Here is a 22,243-nt window from a genome sequence, read left to right on the forward strand (position 1 = left end):
GCGTTTTTATTTGTACCACCTCTGTGCAGAGAGGAAGAGTCTCCCTCTAGGACCTGGTCTGAGGAAAGCTGTCACTGGTGGTCTCTGAGGAAAGGCAAGGACACGGGCACCTTCCCAGGGAAGCGTGTGTGGGCACCTTGGAGGCAGAACAGGCCGTCAGAGTCTGAAGGCCATGGCTCATTCGCTCAACAGACGCTCGGGGGCGCCTCCTGATGGCAGGTCTCGTGGACGCAGTGGGCACGAGAGACCTGCTCAGCTAGAGGGCAGGCGGGAGCCCAGGGTGGAAGGCTGGGGAACGGAACTGTCTGACCAGTGCAGGGAATGCATCTCACACCAGAAGCAGGCCAAGGAGGCTCAGCCGGACTGAACTGTAACAAGCTCACTTCCTCCAGCAGCCACGTAGGAATCTGAGCTCCTCCAGCCCCCCTGAAAGTCCCAGAGTAGCAGCCCGTGCCCCCACCTTCTGCACAACTCATGGTGGGTGGGACCATCACCTATCAGCCTGGCCTGCTGCGAGCTGATCCTCAGGAGATACTTAACTTGGCTCCGGGCCACAAAAGACAAAGAAGAAAAATGACATCAGAATTGGGATGGAGGAAGAGGAAGGTCTTCTAGGAAGTGAGCCAGCCAGGGGGACCGGCCCCAGGATGGGCAACATGGAGCACTTTGAGGACCAGCCAGGGGAGGACGCTTCTAGAAAGTGGCCATCTTTGCACTAATTCTGCATGATGGCAGGAGGGGCTGGAAGGAAAGGCCTCTGAGAGGGCAGACGCATGAGCAGGGCAGGCAAGACAACACCGGACAAGCTCTGGGAGAGCAAGCCCATCTGAGGCGGACATGACCTCGGCCACTGGCCATGGGAAACACAGAGGGATTGGACAAATATGCTGGACTGATCTGGGGACCGGATTTGGGGAGGATGTGGGCCAGCGGGGGAGGAGCGGGCAGAGCCCTCAGGAACTGAGAAGGGCAGCTAGACGCACCCACTAGGGGACAAGAGCTCACGGCCCACAGGTGGATGCGCCAGGCTGAACGCAGGGAGTGGCCTGGGGCGGCCCCAAAGAGTGTCAGCACCCAGGACCCCAGCTTCTAAAGGTGGCGGAGGGACTGCTGTCCCTAAAACCCAGATTTATTCATCACACAAAACTAATTCCATCCATGGCATTTAATTTTCTCTACTGAATTCTAAGATGAAAAAAGTATTAAAATAAGTACAGTTACTTCAGAACATTTGTTTTTTGTTGGAACATCGTCCCCAGTCCTCGGAATAACTGTCAAAACATCTAAGGACCTTGGAAACGGGTTCCTCTCGTGCTTGTGAACAGCACGACAACTCAAACGAAAAGTACTTACCGGAGACAGGAGAGAGCTAAAAAGAAGCCCAAGGTCTGCCCCTGGTTGGCCACACTCCCAGCGTGGTGAGGGCACGGCCCCCACCCTGCCGGCCCTTCCGCCCCAGCCCCCACGTGGCCCGTGAGAGCCGCGAGGCAGCCGGACGCTCAGGGCGGGCAGGCCTCGAGGCCCCCGGAGCCCTGCGCCCCTACCTGTACACAATGCGCTCCCGCTGCAGATCCTCCAAGCCACAGCACAGCTCGGCCGCGTAGAAGATCGCTCTCTGCTCCTCGAAGCCGGGGTTGCCCAGGTTGTGAATGTGAAACTTCAGGTCCCCTCCGTTCATAATGGTTAGCACCAAGCACAGGGACTTCTTGGTTTGGTATGTGTAGCATAAACTAACCTGAGGACAGCAGCGTTGTAGGAAAGAAAATGCAAACACCTGCTCATTCATTGGCGGTGCACTCTATTTGCCAGCAACAGTCAAACAGTCCGTGTACATTCACAATGAGAGCACCGAAATGCTGCCTGCTTTGGGGGAGAAGCGTACCGGGCACCATCGAAAGCCTTTACCCAATGAAGAGCTAACAGCTGCTCTGCGCTGAAAGCAGACAACTTCCTAAGTGCCTGCGCGCTCAGTAGCGTCCAACTCTTTGTGACCCCATGGACTGCAGGCCGCCCGGCTCCTCTGTCCACGGAATGTCCCAGGCAAGAACGCTGGAGTGGGTTGCCATTTCCTTCTCCAGGGGATCTTCCCCACCCAGGGATCAAACCTGAGCCTCCCACGTCCCCTGCAGCTGGTGGGCTCTTTGCTGCTGGGTCACTGGGGAAGCCACGTCTGAGTGAGCAGGCGCCAACCTTCATGGCGAACTTGGGGCGGCGCTCCTCAGAGCCACATTCTAGCTGTTGAGGCCAGCACTCCCCGCTGGCAGACTATCTGCGCTAGGCGTGGTCGGAGGAGCAGGGGGTGCGGAGCTGCTCAGCTCCTCTGCACGCGGAGCCCATGTACGGGTTTTAAGTGCCTGTCCGAGCTCTTACCCACTTCCCTGCTGGTCTGCAAGTCAGTTTACACCCGTGAGCACCCCCATACGCGCCCTTCTCGGGTTCTGGCTGGCGCTGTGTTTCACTCATCTTACCGCCACCACAGCCTGAGGCTCCCAGCCCGTGGACAGGGCACCCCCACCGTTTGGTCAGGGCATCTGCAGTTCTTGTAAATAGTGTTGTACAGCTTCCAGTGTAGAAGTCTTGCACGTTTCATTGGACTTTTGTCTTGATTCTGATGTTTCGTAATGCTATTGTAAATGGTTTCAATCGAAGTTTTTCAAACTGTTTCGTATCTAATTGGTGCCATAGCTAATAACCTGGCCCAATTCTCAACCAGTTATCTAGAGTCTTGGACTGCCTACACACACAGTCATGTTGTCGTGGGGGGTTGGGGAGGGGCCGTGGGGAGGAGGAGATGAAGTCGACAGAAGTACCAGTCAGGACCCCCTCAGGTCAGCCGTAAGCAGGAAGTAAAGAACAGAATCAAGGGCAAAGGAAAGTATCCCCGGGATCCTGGCGAGAGGCCAAGGGTAAAGAACCCAAAATACTGTATTTCAGTAGAGTGAGCCGTAACTATTATCTATGTCCTTCCACAGCACTAGATTGTAGATTTTCGTGTTTCGAGGCAGTTACACAAATATGTTTAAAGCGACTCTAAGATGAGCCCGTTTTATCAAAGCTTCTCTTGTAAAGCACAAACAGAAGGCTGACATGTCACACACACAGTAAACCCCTGCTATTAAACTAGGTGGCAGCTCTGACGGCCTGTCTGTCGTGGAAGCTTTGTGCCCAGCACGAAGCACTGACCTCAGAACTGAGAAGTAAATGACACCATGAAGCCTTTTGTAAGTTGTCTTTCCCTCTCTTCCTTCAACATGTAATTAGGTGGAGGAAGCAGCTGTGGAGATGAAAACCCCGCTACTTAACACACAGCATGGACCCAAGACCCCTGGGCTCAGCCCTGACCCACACAGTGAGGGTGGAGTCAGGCCTCACACAACTCGGCTCGCTGGCTGAGGGTGAGTTGTGAACCTGCGCCGTCAGAAAGAGGGTGGAGGCAGACACAGATGAGGCCCGAGTGAGGGACCAGCAGAGAAGCACCTTCAAGCCTCTCGCCCAGCTGGGGCTTCGGCCAACTGCAGGGTGAGCCCAGCCGCTGATGCCACCAGGAGGGCAGAGGGTCAGCGGCAGACTGGGCGGTGCCTGTCTGTGCCCAGGGAGGGCTGGGCAGGGCAGTGGAGTGCTGCTCCTGTACGTCTCCTCTCAGTGGCGGGGCAGTGAACCCCGCACACGCTCAGCTAGGGTGGGCTTGTGTCCAGCGGCAGGTGCGCTGGACAAACGCCACTTGCCCAGCTCCCCATCCCCGGGAGGACAGAGGAGATACTCACTACAAACCTACTGTGCACTTTCTCTAGGATCCTCTTCTCGTTCAGGGCCATGGCCTCCCCTTTCCTCCTCTTTATCCTTTTCTTCTCTAGCTTCTTACAGGCATACATTTTTCCTGTAGCTCGCACTTGACAAGCACAAACCTAGTTTTTTTTAAAAGAAAAACAACACAACAGTTCATACCCACTTGGTAGTTCTGAGGCTACAGAGAGCAAACTGTTCTCCATGACAATTCCCTCTAGTCAAGAGCAGCGTGGACTCTGTGGGGCCAAGACCACGGCCGTAGCTGGGTCCCCATGGGCACTTCTCTCTGACCCTCGGGTCCTTGTTTAAGAAGGGAGCTTATGAACCGCGCACAGTGACAGCGGAACTCGCTCTGTGAGATCCTGCTGCATCTGCTTGAATATGTCTCCCCATGTCTTTCTACTTTCTGTACAAGAACAAAAGCTTCTGACAGTAAATATTCTTGATTATTTTAAAATTCAAGAATACGTGTATGTCATAGAGTCCATAGACTTTCATACCTTTAACTTAATTAGCTGTTAAAGTAATACTTATATGTTACTTCACATTACGAAAACTTCCAAACAAAGGTAAGTGAAGGGAAGAGTACAATAAAGCTCCCAGCGCCCAGCTTCCCTGGCGGCTCGGTGGTAAAGAATCTGCTCGCCAATGCAGGGGCTGTAAGGGACGTGACCTCGGCCCCTGGGTAGGGAAGATCCCTAGAGGAGGAAGCGGCAACCCGTCCAGTCTTCTTGCCTGGAGAATCCCACAGACAGAGGAGCCTGGCGGGCTACAGTCCATGCAGTGGCAGGGTAGGCCCCACCTAAGCAACTCAACAGCAACCACCAGCCTTCCAGCTTCCAGGCTATCGACGCAGGCTGTCGAGGTTCCTCTGCCCGCCGCCTGCCCCACACCCCCCACCTGCACACACACACGCCACACGAGTGCACAGAGGGTTACTTTATTTTTAAAATTTTAATTAAAGTAACTTTGAATATTTATTTATTTGGCTCTGCCAGCTCTTAGCTACAGCACGTGGGATCTTTGTTGCATTGTGCAGGATCTTGAGGTGGGGCATGGGAAATCTTGCTCCCTGGCCAGGGATTGAACCTGGGCCTGCTCTATTGGGAGCATGGAGTCTTAGCCGTGGACCACCAGGGAAGTCCCCCAGAGGATTACTCTAAAAGTGAATATAAGACATGATACGATTTTATCCATTGACCAAAATAATTTTGTGGCAAAATATAAACCTCACTGTGGAAAATATTGAAAGTATTAATAAAGACAATGATAAAACACCCAAATTCTAAGATAACTATCACTGATACTGTACTGTGTAAGCTTTGAAGTGCCCTTTGTACATATATATGTAAGGATATATAGCTTGCTCCCCCACAACCTCTGGCTTTTAGGGGAAATTGGGCTTATGTTACAGAACAGGTAATATTTTATAATCTTACTGTGTGACCATCTTCTCATTGTTAAATGCTCTACAAATACGTGACTACTCCAGAACGCAGTTCATCATTTTGCAACCACGAAGTCTTGGCACATAGTCTTCGCACATGCAGACTTATCACACACTGAAGACAGATTCCTTCAAGTGGAGTTGCCAAGTCAGAGAACGAGAAGGGAGAAGGGGTGAGGTGCCAGGCTCTGCAGCCGCTCAGCTGCTGCTCACAGCGATGGTGAAGCAGGGCTCATGAGGCCTCTCCAGGAGGAGACCACGGCAGGTCCCCCCTCCCCGATCACACAGCTGGGAGCGGAGGCGCAGGAGCTTGACCTCAGGGGGCGTGGGTCCCAAGGACGTGCTCTCTCCACCGCCCACCATGCAGGCAACGCTGCTCGCCCAGCCCCTGTCCACTGCGCCGGCCTCGGGACCCGCCAGGGCTGCCTGGAGGGCTCAGGGCTTGAGTGAAAGCGCTGCTGTTGACCGAATGAGACCAAAATGTTGGCCTTTCACACCGCCCGAAGAGGTGCCAGCGTTGAGCAGAGGTAAGCACACTGCCGGCATCTGGACTGAAAGGGCCCCAGGTGTCTGCCGAAGTCGCAGGGGTCTAACTGGCATTCCCGCGAGAAGTGGGCCGCCCACTGGCCCCCGCCCGGGCCTGGCGCAGTGCAGCATGCCCAGAACACGTCTGTGAAAATCCACAGCCGTTTGTCCTCCCAGCTGTTTGCTTGGGAGCACCAGTCAATGCGTTTAAAAAGTGCTGTACGAGATCATAAGCACACCGAGTCTTTTCACAACAGTGGAAACTTGCCGACGTGTTTCTGCTGAATCCATTGTTAAGACCTCTGTGTGGCCAGACCGCGGGCTTCACAAGAGCCCAGTGCTGGAAGCTTCCTTCCTCTGCTCCTCACAAAGTCCGAGCTCCATCCCTGGAAGCAGTGTGGGGCGGGTAGCGTGGACTGAGCACTCCAGAGGCACGTCAGGCGACGGACTCCTCGCAGACGCATCTCCCACCAAGGGCCCAGCACGCTGGGGCAGGGCTCACAGAGCACCAGGCAGCCTCCAGGGCCACAGCGGGCGCCCCGCGGGCTCTCCCAAGGCTGGCACACCTACCAGTCCCTCTTGCGGCCACTGTGAGTGATGACAGGAGGCCCCCGCAGTGTGACTCCTCCCAGGCTGGCGCTGGCCGTGGCTCTTGCCTAGAATTTGGGAGCGCACGCCATGTGAATCTCATGCAGTTGGCATGCCCGGCTCTGACCCGGCTCTGACCCGGCTCTGACCCGACTCTGGGACTTAGGAAGGCTTGAACTCAAAGTGACCACTCCACTCACTCAATGAGGCCGCTAGCATCTCCCTCAACTGCTGCACACAGTGTGACGGGACTCTGAGCACCGACCACAGCTGTCTCCAATCCCATTTAAAGACCATCTCTCATGAACTTGTGGGTGGTGTCTTAAGGATTTTCCCCAATTTCCATATTTTCTAACACCTTTTGAAGTAGGTGTAAGGTACATACATGTCCAGAGCTGAGTTAAATAAGCATATCCAATAATACTTAATAAGATTTAGCAATATACTCTATGGACTTCCCTGGTGGCTCAGACGGTAAAGCATCTGTCTACAATGCAGGAGATCCGGGTTCGATCCCTGGGTTGGGAAGATCCCCTGGAGAAGGAAATGGCAATCCACTCCAGGACTATTGCCTGGAAAATCCCATGGACAGAGGAGCCTGGTAGGCTACAGCCCACGGGGTCGCAAAGAGTCGGACATGACTGAGCGACTTCACTTTCACTTTCAATATACTCTGTGCTTCGTGAACTTCTAGGCTAGTCCTCAGTTATAAGACTGGAATAACAGAGACTCCACCACATGGAAACAGAACAATCTTTTCAGTCAGGACAACCTTACTAAAAACTTGAACAAAAACATGAGAAAACAACCTCTTTGAGAACTAAGAACTGAAATGTAAAATCACAAAGATAGTGAATCATTCTCCCCACCGCATCTCTGAATTTTTTAAGAGCATGTACCTTTTGCTCAAAGTTCAATCTGAATTCTTGTGGCTGCTAAAAGTATACCTAAAATACACAGCAAAGAAATAAATGGATTTATAGAGTCGATACGTTACCTGAAGATCACACCTTTCCGTGACCCTCTTCGGCTTTTCTAGAAGTACTGCTCACAGTTGTCAGGTACGACTTACCTCTCCAAACCCGCCTTTCCCCAGGACTCTGTAGTGCCTAAATGTGCTCTTTGTCACCGGTTGCCTAATTAATCACAAAGGAAAAAGAGCCTCAGGTCTCACATCACATTGCTATTTGGAAAGAGAAAAATCTACCTAGCCACTGGCCTGGCCTGAGAAGGGGACCCGGGGGAGGGTGCCCAGGACCAGCTGCCTGTGCTCAGAGGGAGGCTCCTCAATGGGACCGCTTTCAAGAGACAAGCACGTTAACTTTCAAAACTGTGAAAACACTGAAGACAGACTGCTGTCCTTACTGACTGAACTAAACACAAGTCTGTAGCCAGCCCACACTATGAGATCTCTCTGTGTTCTCTTTGGCACAGCTCTTGGGGCCTCTCAGAAGGCTGGCGAGGGAAATGGCATTGACAGGGAGCTGCTCTTTGAAGAGAGAACCCCAAAGGCAGTGTTGACACCGTCGCAAGAGAAACCTGTATGAGCTAGAACTGAAATTTAACAAATCAACAATCATTGTAACAACAACACTGGTGGCAGCTAACACAGAGGATGAGACGGCCGGATGGCATCACTGACTCGATGGACGTGAGTCTGAGTGGACTCCAGGAGTTGGTGATGGACAGGGAGGCCCAGTGTGCTCCATCCATGGGGTCGCAAAGAGTCAGACACAACTGAGCTGTGCAACTGAACGCTTCCTGGGCACTTCTGTTGTGCACCGAGCCCTGTGCTTAGTGTCCCACACTCACGCCTCCGGTGACTCTAGCGTCCAGGGTGGTGGTGGTGTAGTCTCCAAGCCGTGTCTCCCTCTCTGTGACTGCATGGACTGTAGCCCACCAGGCTCCTCTTGTCCACGGGATTTCCAAGAATACTAGAGTGGGCTGCTATTTCCTTCTCCAGGGGGTAGGTCACCCAAAGCCCACTCAGGCCACGTCACTGAGGACACATAGCTAGTAGGCATCTGGGTAGAGGCTGAGATGGCAAACAGCCGAGCACCACATCAGATTCTGTCTCTGTGAACCCAGGACATGGTCTACTGACTCACGGTGGCACCAGCAGGGCTAACTGTCATTTTAACAAGAGGAAAAGGAGCCCACGGGATCAGAAGAAACTGCACAATATTAATAGTAAGATTTCCAATAGTATTTTGACAGAAAGGTATACATCAGTCAGAATGCAGTAATGGAAGTCACGATTTGTTTTCACTGAATGATGAGAACATACCTTTCCAGCCATTTCCACTGTAAAAATCGAGAAAAATATGCACTTTCTTGGTATTCTTCAAATGCTTCTTCACTTAAATGGTCATGGACAATTCTAGAAAGAAATTTTATGCAACTATGTACATCTGGCTGCAGTACAAAATGAAGACACCTCTGTGATTTAATGCATGAGTGAGCGCTGGATATGGGAAAATCAATCATTACCCATAATTCAGTATACTGAATTTTGCAACTACAGAATCTCACACTAGTTTCCAATGCTACCCGTGAAAACATGAATGCAAGAATTCAAAAGAAATAAAACCAATTTACCTTCTTAAAATCAGAGGTACTTTTTAAGTATAAGAATATCAGTGAAGTAACTACTTGATAAAAATAATCTCCCAGTAGAAAAACAATAGTTTAAAATATACTCAAGGGGTGTGTGTGTGTGTGTGTGTGTGTGTGTGTGTGTGTTCACGCGGGCATATGTGCATATTTCAGGAGGGAATATAAACAGTTTGCAATTAACATTGGTGTAAATGTGTAAATGATAACAGTCAGGGTAGAAACTGTTAATATGTGATATCATCTTTTTTAAATATTAAAAATAAAGCTCTCAAGGACTTCCCTGGCGGTACAGTGGTTAAGAATCTGCCCACCAAGGGAGGGGGCATGGGTCCGACTTCTGGTCCCGGAAGGTCCCACATGCCGCAGGGCAACTAAGCCCGCAAGCCACAGCGCGGAGCCCACAGGCCGCACTGCTGAAGCCCAGGTGCCTAGAGCCCGTGCTCCGCAGCAGAGAGGCCACCAACACGGGAAGCCCGTGCACCACAGCAAACAGCAGCCCCTCCCCACAGCCAGAGAAAAGCCCCTCGCAGCAAGACCCGGCGAACCAAAGACAGTAACATAATTAACCAATTGGAGCACTCAGTACATCGTTTGATGCTACGTTTCTTGAAGAAATCTTCTGCAATGAGCCCTGCCTCTTAGGGTTATTTATGACTCTGTGATACTAGGAGTACACCTGGTCCTTGGGGAGTAGGTGGGGGACAGGACGCAGCCTGCCCTTTAAAACGGCGCTGCAGTGGATCAGCGTCTACGGAGCTGACACCGGAGGGCCTGTCCACAGCCTGTCCACAGCCTGTCCACAGCCCGTCCTGACAACTCTGACCGCTCAGTCAAGGAGACAGGTGAGTCGGCGTCCAGCTGGGGGACAGGGGTGGCCAAGGCCCTGCGGCTGCAGCACACTGGCCCTGTGTGGGGAGCAGACGGAGCCCGCCTGAGCCACAGTGGAGTCACTGACAGAGAGAGAGGAAGCCATTCCCTGGGTGAGGTGGAGTTGGGCCGGGAGTGACCACAGCCTATCTGGGAGCCACTAGTAGGTCGTGAGTGAGGAGGATGTGAGAATAATCCCAGCACCGCGCTGGTTTCAGACTTCTGAGCAAGTCACTTGATTTGCTTCCCTTTGTTTTGTACAAAGAAGTTATTCAGATGTTCCTGGATGGGCTGATATTATAGCACAGCACTTCTCAACTAGTGTTCTGAGGCTCCCTACTTCCGAGACCCTTGCGAGGGAGTCGGGGCTTCCCTGGTGGCTCAGCTGGTAAAGAATCCGCCTGTAGTGCAGGGGACCTGGGTTCGATCCCTGGGTTGGGAAGATCCCCTGGAGAAGGGAAAGGCTACCCGCTCCACTATTCTGGCCTGGAGAATTCCATAGTCCATGGGGTCGCAAAGAGTCAGACATGACTGAGTGACTTTCACTTTAGAGGGAGTTCAGTAATGATATGTGTTTATAAAAGCACTAAGTCATCCATCACCGTCTTAAACTCTCATTCTCACGGAGGGGCTTACCAGAGGCCACAGCCCAGGTGACTGCTCTGTAGGACAGCGGAACATCAGTGCCGTCACAACCCACACCAACACGAACTCTCTGTCAGCGACACTGGGTGCTGAGAGGCGGCCACGGCAGCCCTAGAACCGAGCCCGCCCCGGAGGCCGGGCCCTCACGCCCCCACGTGCGAGCAGGGGCGGCCCTGCCCCGGGGCTCCTGTCCCCGGCGAGCACGCGGGCAGCTCAGCTCCAAACACCTGTGACCCAGTCAGGACTACACTGTCAGCTCAGTTAGTCCCCTTTATAAAGGTCCTTCAGTGTCTCCATGAAAGAACACAAACACTGCCTGATTCCGACTCGTTTGTGTATTTCATGGTCTGTATAAATCAGTAAGGTCAACGACTAAGTCAACCTCCCAGGATGTCAACTTTACTTCCCGATACTCTTGCCTCAAAACAACAGACTCTGCGCCACCGCCCTAGTCTGGCACATGAGCCTACTGCCCACAATTTGTAAATATCATGACACTGAAAACTGCACATCAGCTCAGCACTGGTTTCTGCTATGTTCATCTTCACACTCCCACTAACTATCACGTGCGGATGGCCACCAGAGCTTCGTGTGGGAAGCAGAGAGGACTCACTTAGCTCACTACGCAGGACCAGGATTCTGGGAACCAAACTGAGAAAGGAAGGTCTGGGGGAAATAAAGGCTGTAACAAGACGGGGATGAGGCAGAATAATAAGAACCCAAACTCCTAGAGGCCACACGAGGCTGTGCTGCCGTCCCCAGTTATCCGATGCCTCATGCAGCTGATGGTAAACGACAGCTAATGAACATGTAGGAGTGAAAAGCCACCTGTCAAATGAACTAATCAAGCAGATGCCTGAATACCAGCACCTGTTTAAAGATTATCAGCTGTAAAAAAAAAAAAAGATTATCAGCTGTTCTGTCTATCTTGAAATTTCTGCACAGAGAAGGCAGAATTTCGGACCAGTCTCTCCAGTCACATGCAACTCCCATGACTTTCAACATCGGAACAGAGTTTCAACAGCAGAAGCAGGGAGGGGAAAGGAGCCTCTCTGGGGCGCTCGGACACTCGGCCCTGCTGACGGCCTGCCCTCAGCTCCCGGCTCCTGGGTCGGTCTCGCATTACAGCCGCCCAGGGAGCAGACTCGGGTCCCGATAGGGCAGGGCTCAGCAGGCGCGTGTTGAGGGCATGAGCGACACCCGAACGAACGTCTGCTTACAAACGACTCCACGCCTGGGGCCAGGTCACTTCAGCCACCACTCTTCCCTCCTGAGCACACGAGCAAGCTGAACTCAGGTGACTGCTTGGACTCGGGACGTTCCTGCCCTGACTGCAAAGGTCTGCAGAAAATATATTTTCAGTGCATGCTCTATGGGGCTCCTTTCACCCTGGAACGAGCCCTGTGGAAGGCTGGGCAGAGGGGCTGGGCAGGCAGCAAAGCCACGCCCGCGACCTGGCGCTTCAGGATGTCCCTGTGCGTGTGTAGGCGTCTCTCCTCATCTGCCCTAATCCAGAGAGGACGCGCCCCCGGGGAGAGGCTGCCGGAGTCCGCGCAGAGCCCCGCCCCGCGCAGAGCCCCGCCCCGCGCAGAGCCCCGCCCCGCGCAGAGCCCCGCCCCGCGCAGAGCCCCGCCCCGCGCAGAGCCCAGGCCGTGTGCGCCCGCTCACCTGGTGCACTCCTCGAAGATGTCTTTGGCTGGGTCCTCCCACAGCCTCTGCCTGCACTTAAGCACCACGTGTTCAGGTATTTCTGGTAGAGGCGCTGGCGAACCCTTCAGTCGGCACAAAGCAAACGCGACAGTTACTGATTTAATAAATGACCAGCGGAAGGCAGAATCTCATGCCTATTGACAACAACCAGACCGTGAAGGGTATGAAGTGACAGGTCCGGGTGCCCCCTCCGCCCCCACCAGCCTCGCTTTCCGGAGTGCCGTGTCAGCTGCCTCTTCCAGCCGTCCCTCTGCAGGCCCCAAAGACGCCCGTACAGCCCCGTGCACAGCCTGGTTCCCGACACTGGAGACTCGGGAGCCACTCAGGTGCCCAGCAGTGGTGGATGCCCAAACACAGTGTGGTCCATCCAGACACAGAATATTGTTCAGCCTCAAAAGAAAAAGGAATTCTGAGACCTGTTACCACATGGAGGAACCTTAAGGACACTACGCTAAGTGACATAAGCCAGTCACAAAAAGAAATATACGGTATGAAAGTGAGGTCCCTGGACTAGTCAGACTCATGGACAGAAAGCAGATGGTAGGTGGCCAGGGGCTGCGGGCAGGGGCAGTGGGAGTTAGTGTTTAATGGGGACAGACCCACAGTTGTGCAAGACGAAAACCGTCCAGGAGACCGGCGGTGGTGACGGTCTGCACGTGTGTGAACGCACTTAACTCTACTGAACTGTGCGCCTCGAGATGGTTATGATGGGAAATTTGGTGTTTTTTTTTTTAATCACAATTGAAAATGTAAACACACACACTCAGAAAGAGACACATTTTCCCCCTCACAGAAATGGGATAAATACATGTGTAGTGTGGTAGGTGTATACTGAGACACATTTTCCCCCTCACAGAAATGGGATAAATACATGTGTAGTGTGGTAGGTGTATACTGAGACACATTTTCCCCCTCATAGAAATGGGACAAATACATGTGTAGTGTGGTAGGTGTATACTGAGACACATTTTCCCCCTCACAGAAATGGGATAAATACATGTGTAGTGTGGTAGGTGTATACTGACACCCACAGGGCTGCCCTGCCTCCTCAATGACTGCATGGCTCCTAGAGAACGGGCTTCTGCCCCCTCAGCAATTCCAGTTGCCAGTTCTTGGCACCGCAAACATCACTACCATGAACGTTTTCCACAGCTGTGTTTCATAAGGTAGATTCCTAGAGGGAAAAATACTAGCTCAAAGGATACACACATTTAAAACACTGGTATTTATTGCAAAACTGCTCTGCAAAAAGGCTCTAGGAGTCTATATTCTCACCAACATCCCCACACACCAGCTCCCCCCTCTCCTGATCCTCATGCAGAGAATTCTAGAAAAAGTAAACACAGCAAAACTGCTGTCCTGATTTATTGAAGGAAAACACACAGATCACATTCAACTGTGCATTGAACCTACTGATTTCTGGCTGTGGGGCAGCTGAATAACCACAATACAACTTTTTGTTTTCTACAAATCAAAGCAGCTATTTCATCAAAGATGCTGGACTCATGGTAGACATATACAAGAAGTAAACTCACATTTCCCCCCAAAACCAATAATACTGTTATAACTAATAATGAGTAATAGCTGTCATGCAAATTGCCTAGAACAAGTGATGCATTCTGTCATTTAGCCTCATAACAACCTGATGGGAGAGGCTCGACAAACCATGGAACATTCTGGAATAGCCGCAGAAGCAGCAGTGGAGCCTCACCTGAGCAGTGTGCCCCCAAGACCGCTTTCTTCCTACACGGAGAGGCTATGATGAGGGTAAACAAGTTTGGTCACTCACTGACTCATCAAATACGCATTGTTCCAGGCACAGGGCCAAACAGAAAACAAGACAAAATTTCCAGTAGACACAGCCATTAAATTCCAACACTTGTCTCAAAAATACACATTTTACAGAAATAGCTCTTAGGGTTTTCCATAGTATTATTTCTCCTCCAAAGGTCTCAATTTCCTGAAGCTAAATTAAACAGCAGGTTAATTCTATGAAGACTATTTAATGACTTACTCCAAATAGAGATCCTTCCTTCAGTGTCTTAGAAAACACACTAACAGAAATTTATTTCCACAGGAAGGAAAAGCAATGCTCAGATCCCCCACGAGCAGAGACGTGAGGCAAGCTAAGTGCGGCAAGCCGTGGATGGGACCACTGGCCTGATACCAAGCACGAGGAAAGTAGAACACAGATTGCTTCTGTGGCTTTAAATCAAGGAACAATACTTACTTTTCAGGGAAGGTAATTGCCAGAGAAAATTTACCAAATGACCCAGTGCCTTACTTTTTAAAGTTTTGGACAATGAGAACTCTGATGGGAAAGCCCACTGGTGGGGACGGACAGGGGGTAGTTTTTGCAGATATATGCTTATTATCCTCTGTTAAAAATACAAACCTTCACTCTTTTTTAAAACTGAGTTGCCTTCTTACTGTTGAACTGTGCGAGCTGGTTACGTGTCTTGGATGCCCGCTCCTAGTCCGACACGGCCAGCACGTATGTCCCCCACTCTCCAGGCGGCCTCTGTCCTTCGTGGTGCTCTCTGAAGCACTGTGCTTTGATGAAGTCCAGTTTATCTGTTTTTTTCTTTTGTCGCTGTCCTTTCAATATCACATATGAGAGCCCACTATCTACATCGAGGTCGTGAAGCTTTGCACCTGAAGTTCTACAGCTAAGAGTCACACCTGGGAGGTTTCCTCTAGGAGCAGTATGGTGTTCACAGTCAAGTTACTTTTTGTATACAGTATTAAATAAGGGTCCAACTTCCTTCTTCTGCACATGGGTACCCAGCTGTCCCGGCACCATTTATGGAAAAGGCTCTCCTTTCCCCGAATGAATAGTCCTGGCAGCTTTAAGTCAACTGACAGTCTGCAGACTCTCAGTTCTATTCTGTTGATCTATACATCTGTCCTTACGCCAGGACCATATTGTCCTGTAGCTTTGTAGTAAGTTTTGAAATTGAGAGGTGTTAAGTCCTCCAACTTTGTTTTTGAAGATTGTTCTAACTGTTCATGACCCTTTCAGTATGTGTATGGATTCTAAGATCTACTTGTTAATTTATTCAAAAAAAGGAAATTAAGATTTTGATACAGATTATATTGAATCTACAAATCAATATTAAGTCTTCTAGTCTATGAACACAGGATGTCTTTCCATTTTATCACAGTTCTGCTTTACCTTCTTTCAATGATGTTTTGAAGCTTTCAGTGTATTAAATGTTGCACTTATTTTGTTATAAACAATTACTGCAAACTATTCTATTCTTTTTTATGCTACTGTAAATGGAGTTGATTTAATTTCATTTTTGGACTTTAAATGAGTGTATAGAAACACACTTGAATTTTGTTTAGTGATCTAGTATCCTGCAACCTTGCTGAATTCATTTACTAGCTCTCGCAGCTTTCTTTCTCCCTAATGTGTATGAAAACTCAGGATGTCCTGTATAAGAGTGCTACGATCTGAATGTGTGCCCCGAATACGCGTGCTGAATTCCTAACCCCCAAAGTGGTGATACTGGGAGGCAGAGCCCTTGGGAGGCACGTAGATGAAGAGGATGGAGCCCCGTGGGTGGGGCTGGAGCCCCAGAGACACCTCCAGAGGCGCCTCACACCTCTTCCACCACATAAGGGCACAGCAAGTACGTGCTGGCTAGCAGCTTCAAGGCCTGTGAGCAGCAAATTCCTGCTGTTTGTAACCATCCTGGAGTGTGAGATCAAGTGGGCCTTAGGAAGCATTACCACGAACAAAACTAGAAGTGATAGAACTCCAGCTGAGCTATTTCAAATCTTGTAAGATGATGCTGTGAAAGTGCTGCACTCAATATGCCAGCAAAATTGGAAAACTCAGCAGTGGCCACAGGACTGAAAAAGGTCAGTTTTCATTTCATTCCCAAAAAAAGGGCAATGCCAAAGAATGTTCAAACTACCACACAGCTGCACTCATCTCACATGCTAGCAAAGTAATGTTCAAAATTCTCCACAAGAGGCTTCAACAGTATGTGAATAGAGAACTTCCAGATGTACAAGCGGGATTTAGAAAAGGCAGAGGAATCAGAGATCAAATTGCCAACATCCGCTGGATCACAGAAAAAGCAAGAGAGTTTCAGAAAACATCTACTTCTGCTTCACTGACTACACTAAAGCCTTTGACCGTGTGGATCACAACAAACTGTGGAAAATTCTCAAAGAGACGGGAATACCAGACCACCTGACCTGCCTCCTGAGAAATCTGTATGCAGGCCAAGAAGCAACAGTTAGAACCAGACATGGAACAACAGACTGGTTCCAAATTGGGAAAAGAGTTCATCAAGGTTGTATATTGTCACTGTGCTTGTGTAACTTAATGCAGAAATGCCGGGCTGGATGAAGCACAAGCTGGAATTAAGATTGCCAAAAGAAATATCAATAACCTCATATACGCAAATGACACCACCCTAATGGCAAAAAGTGAAGAGGAACTAAAGAGCCTCTTGATGAAAGTGAAGGAGGAGAGTGAAAAAGCTCGCTTAAAACTCAAAGTTCAAAAAAGTAAGATCATGGCAACTGGTCCATTCACTTTATGGCAAAGAGAAGGGGAAAAAGTGGAAATGGTGACAGACTTTATTTTCTTGGCTCCAAAATCACTGTGGATGGTGACTGTAGCCATGAAATTAAAAGACACTTGCTCCTTGGAAGAAAAGCTATAATAAGCCTAGACAGCATACTAAAAAGCAAAGCTATCACTTTGTTGACAAAGAGTCTGTATAGTCAAAGGCCATGGTTTTTCCAGTAGTCACATACAGATAAGAGAGCTGGACCATCAGGAAGGCTGAGCAGGAGAGAACTGAACTGTGGTGCTGAAGAAGACTCCTGAGAGTCCCTTGAACGGACAGCAAGGACGTCAAACCAGTCAATCCTAAAGGAAATCGACCCTAAATATTCACTGGAAGGACTGATGCTGAAGCTTAATCTCCAATACTTTGGACACCTGATGTGAAGAGCTGACATTGGAGAAGACCCTTATGCTGCGAAAGATTGAGGCAGGATAAGGGGGTGACAGAGGATGAGATGGCTGGATGGCACATGAGTGTGGGCAAACTCCAGGAGATAGTGAAGGACAGGGAAGCCTGGCAGGTCGCTGTTCATGGGGTCGCAGAAAGTCAGACGCGACTGACCAGCAGCAGAAGCAGGCGTCTGCTGCCCCCTCCCGCTTCCACACTTGCTGTATCAGCCAGGATTACTCTCCACGCTGCACCTTCCTCCTTGACAACTTCCCTTGCTATTTGAGTTTTTCTTCAGAAAAGGTGAGGAAGAAAAAAGAAATTAACGAAAAAGATTTAAAAGCTACGTAAGTGAAACCTCTCTTGTACAGCTCTCAGTGGGCTGTCTAGTGGGCACAGAGGTTCCCACAACGGGTGAGTGGCAGAGATGGTTCAGACCCCAATGGGCCTTGACTTCAAAGTAAAATGGAGTCATTTCATTACTTACTTATTCCAACGAAGTAAACATGGCTATGTGCTCTAATTATTTAAGTCATTTACAAATCTTTATGCTAAAGAAGGAAACGCACCTTTCCCCCGAAGAATGTGTCCAAGACCAGGAGCCCACAGTGTCTTTGGTCCTCATCAGCAGCCACTTCATATTCTGCCTGATTGCAGAGACGACAGAAAAGAAAAATGTTAGTTAAGCTTCTTTGTGGACTTTGTAAGGTTTCAAAATCCTCTGACTTGTGGGATCGACTTGGTGCCTTGAGAACCAATGAGCAGCTCTTCTGGTCAAGTATCTGCAGCTCTTCTTTGGAAAACTGATGGCCACGAGGGGAAAAACTGGTCTGTTTTAAAGGATCGATAATGTAGTGGGCTTCCCTCGTAGCTCAGTCGGTAAAAGAGTCTGCCTGCGGTGCAGGAGACCCGGGTTCGATCCCTGGCTCGGGAAGATCCCCTGGAGAAGGGAATGGCACCCCACTCCAGTATCCTTGCCTGGAAAACCTCATGGACAGAAGAGCATGGTGGGCTGCAGTCCGTGGGGTCGTAAGGAGGTGGGCACGACTGGGCCACTAACACAGAGTAGTGAAGCGACACGTGCCGCGACACTCCCTGTGCCACACTGTGTGGCCAGCCCTTAGACGTGGCCAAGTAAAACGGAGTGAGATGAGCGACGTGGGCTGGCCTAGGCAATGGCGTGTTAGGAAAGCCCAAGATGCACTCGGACACCTGTGTGCAGTGCTCCCAAGGAAGTCAGTCCACAGCACCTGAGCAGGAGCCATTCACACACGTGTCAGGGATCAACCGAAGGGCAGGCGACAGCACCCAGGCCAGAGGCAGCACCTGATCAGTATCTAAACACCCATCGAGGATGAGCAAGGAACAAGGAATGGGAAGACAGAGAAGAGAGAGAGAGACAAGGGGGAGATTGCCAAGGCCGAGATAAGAGAGTCTCAACCAGTCGTCCCGCAGCGTCCCCAGCCAGGGAGACAGGAGGATGCAGAGGCCTCACGAAGCCCAAGTTCTGCAAGTGGGACCCTGGAGAGCAGTGAAGCTGGAAGCCAGATGGAGCTGAGAGGCAGGGAATGAAGACCCAGGGAAGCCGCTCTACTCAACGCACGGAGAGGACTCCAGGATGAAGGGCTTGGGCCAGCGTCCAGCCTCCTCCCTCGCACTCTGCTCAGGCCTGGCACAGGGGCCGCGACCTTGGCTGGCTGCCCTCCCAGAGCCGACTTCACGTTCTCCATTCAAGGCGTCACACTCACCAGCACACTGACCAGCACGCTGTTTACTCACAAACTGCCCAACTCAAGTTCCTGGCGCTCTAGAGACGATACAAGGGACAATCGACGGGAAAGAAAGTGCTGTGACTCCGTGATGGCCTCCAACGTGCCAGCCAGACTGGTGACCATCCCCAGGCACTCAAACACTAACCCAGTGTTGTTGGGTATTTGTAGATGTGACCAGAGTCTCTCTCGGTTGACTTTAATCCCAGGTAATCTGGGTGGGCTTCGTTCAACCAGTGCAAAGGCCTTTCAAGCAGAGCTGAGGCTTCCTCGAGAAGTTCTGCCTGAGGAGAGCAGTTTCACCCCACTGCTGGAGAGTCCTGTGCTGCCCTTCCTGATGGTCTGTCCTATGGATTTCCCACCTCCAGCCAGATCACACCATCATGTATGCTGATTCCTTGCAATAAATCTCTCAGCCTATCTGTTCCCGTTTCCATGTCTTTCCTTGGCCCCTGACTGATATAATTCATTCAGCAAGCACAGAGAGAAACAGAGCAAACAGCCGTATCAGCAGCCAGGAGAAGGGAATGGGTAAGATGCTGTCTGTCCACTCAAGGAGCCCAAGGAACCCGGCATCACCCACTACAAGGAGAGTCGGAGCCACAGTGATGCCTGGTGGCATACACTGGTGTGGCTTATGCACCACGAGGCTACCATCGAAAAACTAATCCTGCCGCCACAGCCAGCAAGCCAGGCACCTAGCAGCTAAAGGGGTCATGATTCATCAGAAGACTCGGGTGTACACCTCAAACTAACACAGCGCTGAACACCAAATGCAGTCCAACGCAAAAGAGAGAACTTTTTAAAGGGAAGCACGCATGCTCAGTCACTCCAGTTGCGTCCAACTCTGCGCAATCCTCTGGGACCATAAACTGCTGGGCTCCCTGCCCATGGGACTGCCCAGGTGAGAACACTGGAGCGAGTTGCCGTGCCTTGCTCCAGGGGATCTTCTCAGGGAACCCATGTCCCCTATGTCTCCTGCACTGGCAGGCAGGTTGTTCCTTACCACTAGCGCCATCTGAGAAGCCTTAAAAAGGAAGCTCTGATGGCCTCCATCCCAGCCATCTCTCAGCCAGTCCAGGCACCAGTAAGGAGAGCCAGGGAGCTCCCAGAGCAGGAGCAAACAATAAAACAGGCAAGGGCCCCATACAGTTTTAAGAAAGAATACATGCTGCTACTGCTAAGTAGCTTCAGTCGTGTCCGACTCTGTGCAACCCCAGAGATGGCAGCCCACCAGGCTCCCCCGTCCCTAGGATTCTCCAGGAAGAACACTGGAGTGGGTTGCCATTTCCTTCTCCGGTGCATGAAAGTGAAAAGTGAATAGGTACGTATTTCCAAAAAGCTAAGTCAAGGGGAAAGAAATGAATAAAATCTCCATGATATAGGCTAGTACCTTGCATACAGTGTGGAGTCAGTACATATTTGCTGATGTAACTAGGACAGGCTAAAGCAGAGAGGGAAGTGTCATAGTCTGGGCACAACTAACTGGAAGTAAGAGAACTTTTATTAATGAATTCTACCGACGCTCCACTAAGCTGCTTCTGAAGTTCACAGTTTTGAAGCTTCTAGCCTTGCCGGTGCTATCGCTATGGTTTCAGAAACACAGCATCTCTTAACCTAGAAGGAAGTCAGGGTGGACGTCGAGCTGGAGGCACAGATGTCAGGCAGACGTAGAAGGACGGCCGACCCCATTCACTGTGACCCTGTTTCCTGCGCTAGCTGTCTTCCCTGTGCGTGCTCTGGGTGGGAGCGTCTCCAAGCACTCAGGGCTCCTGGAGGAGGCAGCTCTACAAGCGCTGGCTTCACCCCCACGTCAGCCTTCTTACAAGGGAAAGCAGCGCGTTTCAAAGCTACGCCGTAAACACCTTTGATTCTCCAAAGCTTGAGAAGGAATCTGTATGAGTTACTACTTTATCCGCTCTAACCCAGTGTGGCACGCCGCCAGGACAGCTCATCTCTGCGCTCTCGCCGCGCTGCAGGGCCTGACCGCCTTAGAGAGCTCTCACGCTAGTTTCCAGTTTCCAAAAGCACAGGCTCGGGCGACTCAGCGCGGTGATGAATCACTCACCACTGCGTCCAGGAACTCAATCCGCCTCTTCAGATCCCCTTTCGTGTCGCAGAACTGCCTGAAGAGAAGTCTTCCGATCGGCTGCTTGTCACAGAGGCTGCTGTAATCCTTCTCTGGGTGAAGAGAAGACAACACACACAGCTTTTCGGAACCTCACTACTTTTACCTGATACAATACACGTCAGAAACAGTACTCGCAGTATTATTGTTGAGACCACAGTTTTGTTTACTAATGCACACTGGGTTATCACGAATATTTAAAATTAAAGTGCCAAAGGCAGCTGGAAGAACGGATGAAGAAAGGTGTATGGAGATGGACTGGGAATTCCCTGCTCCCTACACAAGGAAAGGGTGGGGTGGTTCCCCGGGGAACCGAGGGGCAGGAAAGGGCTCTGGGTCGGTCCTCCCACAATGCCACCCACTCCGTGTGTTCGGCACAAATTACACACATGTGAAATACATCACAGGAACGTTCTACCTTAGATTTTTGAAAACTTTTTTGTTTTGATACATTTCTATTCTTTCACAAGTTAACAGATATATTTTTAATGATTTTTTAACTGTCTTTTTTCTCTCTGGTGGGATGATACATTGTATGCCTTACCTTACCCCAAACACTCATATTATCTTGTGAACAAGGTACTAAGATTTGGTGTCACAAGGACTATAAGGCAAAACGGTATGTTCAAAATAGGTTTATTAAACTTCAGCAAGAAAACCAGTTGCTCTTTTAGCAGTGGCTCTGAACTTGAGCATAATTAGGTTCAGATATCCCTATGGCTCAGATGGTTAAGGATGTGCCTGCAAAGCAGGAGATCTGGGTTCGATCCCTGGGTCAGGAAAATCCCGCGGAGAAGGGTATGGCCACCCACTCCAGTCTTCTTGCCTGGAGAATCCCATGGACAGAGTCAGACAGAACTGAGCAACTAACACTTCCGCTTTTCTCACATCCCTAAACCAGCTATAAAGGCGAAGTACGTGAAGCTCATCCCTAAACCAGCTATAAAGGCGAAGAAGGACGTGAAGCTCATGGAAATCAAGCGGGCCCTAACAAACTCCTCAACTAAAGGGTTTTTAGCGCCAAGTATAAGTAGGAACGAAACCCTGTTTAGGTCACTGAGTGCACGTGGGCGTGCAGCCAAGGATATGAAACCCTCTTTCCCATGGCACAACTGCTTGTTTCAGCGAATGTCAGCAGCAGCTTGGCAAAAACTCTGCCACCCACTTGATCCAATTCAGCTACATT

The 22,243-nt window shown here is 50.5% G+C and overlaps 1 protein-coding gene across 3 annotated transcripts in view; it reads right to left on the reverse strand.

The window, feature by feature from the left end:
* The window catches only part of GRK4 (G protein-coupled receptor kinase 4), a 55,565-nt gene that overhangs the window by 15,355 nt on the left and 17,967 nt on the right, over window positions 1-22,243 (reverse strand). For 2 of the 3 annotated variants that reach the window (XR_008199581.1, XM_052641613.1), the window contains exons 3-9: window positions 20,998-21,110; window positions 17,730-17,807; window positions 12,143-12,246; window positions 8,634-8,726; window positions 7,419-7,482; window positions 3,765-3,905; window positions 1,545-1,735 (exon numbers count right to left, since the gene is read on the reverse strand). Coding sequence is in view for 1 of the 3 variants with exons in the window: in XM_052641613.1 (XP_052497573.1) it covers window positions 1,545-1,735; window positions 3,765-3,905; window positions 7,419-7,482; window positions 8,634-8,726; window positions 12,143-12,246; window positions 17,730-17,807; window positions 20,998-21,110 (784 nt within the window). In the remaining 2 variants the exon portion in view is untranslated. Of the gene's footprint in view, window positions 1-1,544; window positions 1,775-3,764; window positions 3,906-7,418; window positions 7,483-8,633; window positions 8,727-12,142; window positions 12,247-17,729; window positions 17,808-20,997; window positions 21,111-22,243 lie in introns of all 3 variants that reach the window. The other variant, XR_008199582.1, reaches the window with a different exon arrangement.

This window comes from Budorcas taxicolor, chromosome 6 (genome assembly GCF_023091745.1).
Source record: "Budorcas taxicolor isolate Tak-1 chromosome 6, Takin1.1, whole genome shotgun sequence".
Taxonomy (NCBI): domain Eukaryota; kingdom Metazoa; phylum Chordata; class Mammalia; order Artiodactyla; family Bovidae; genus Budorcas; species Budorcas taxicolor.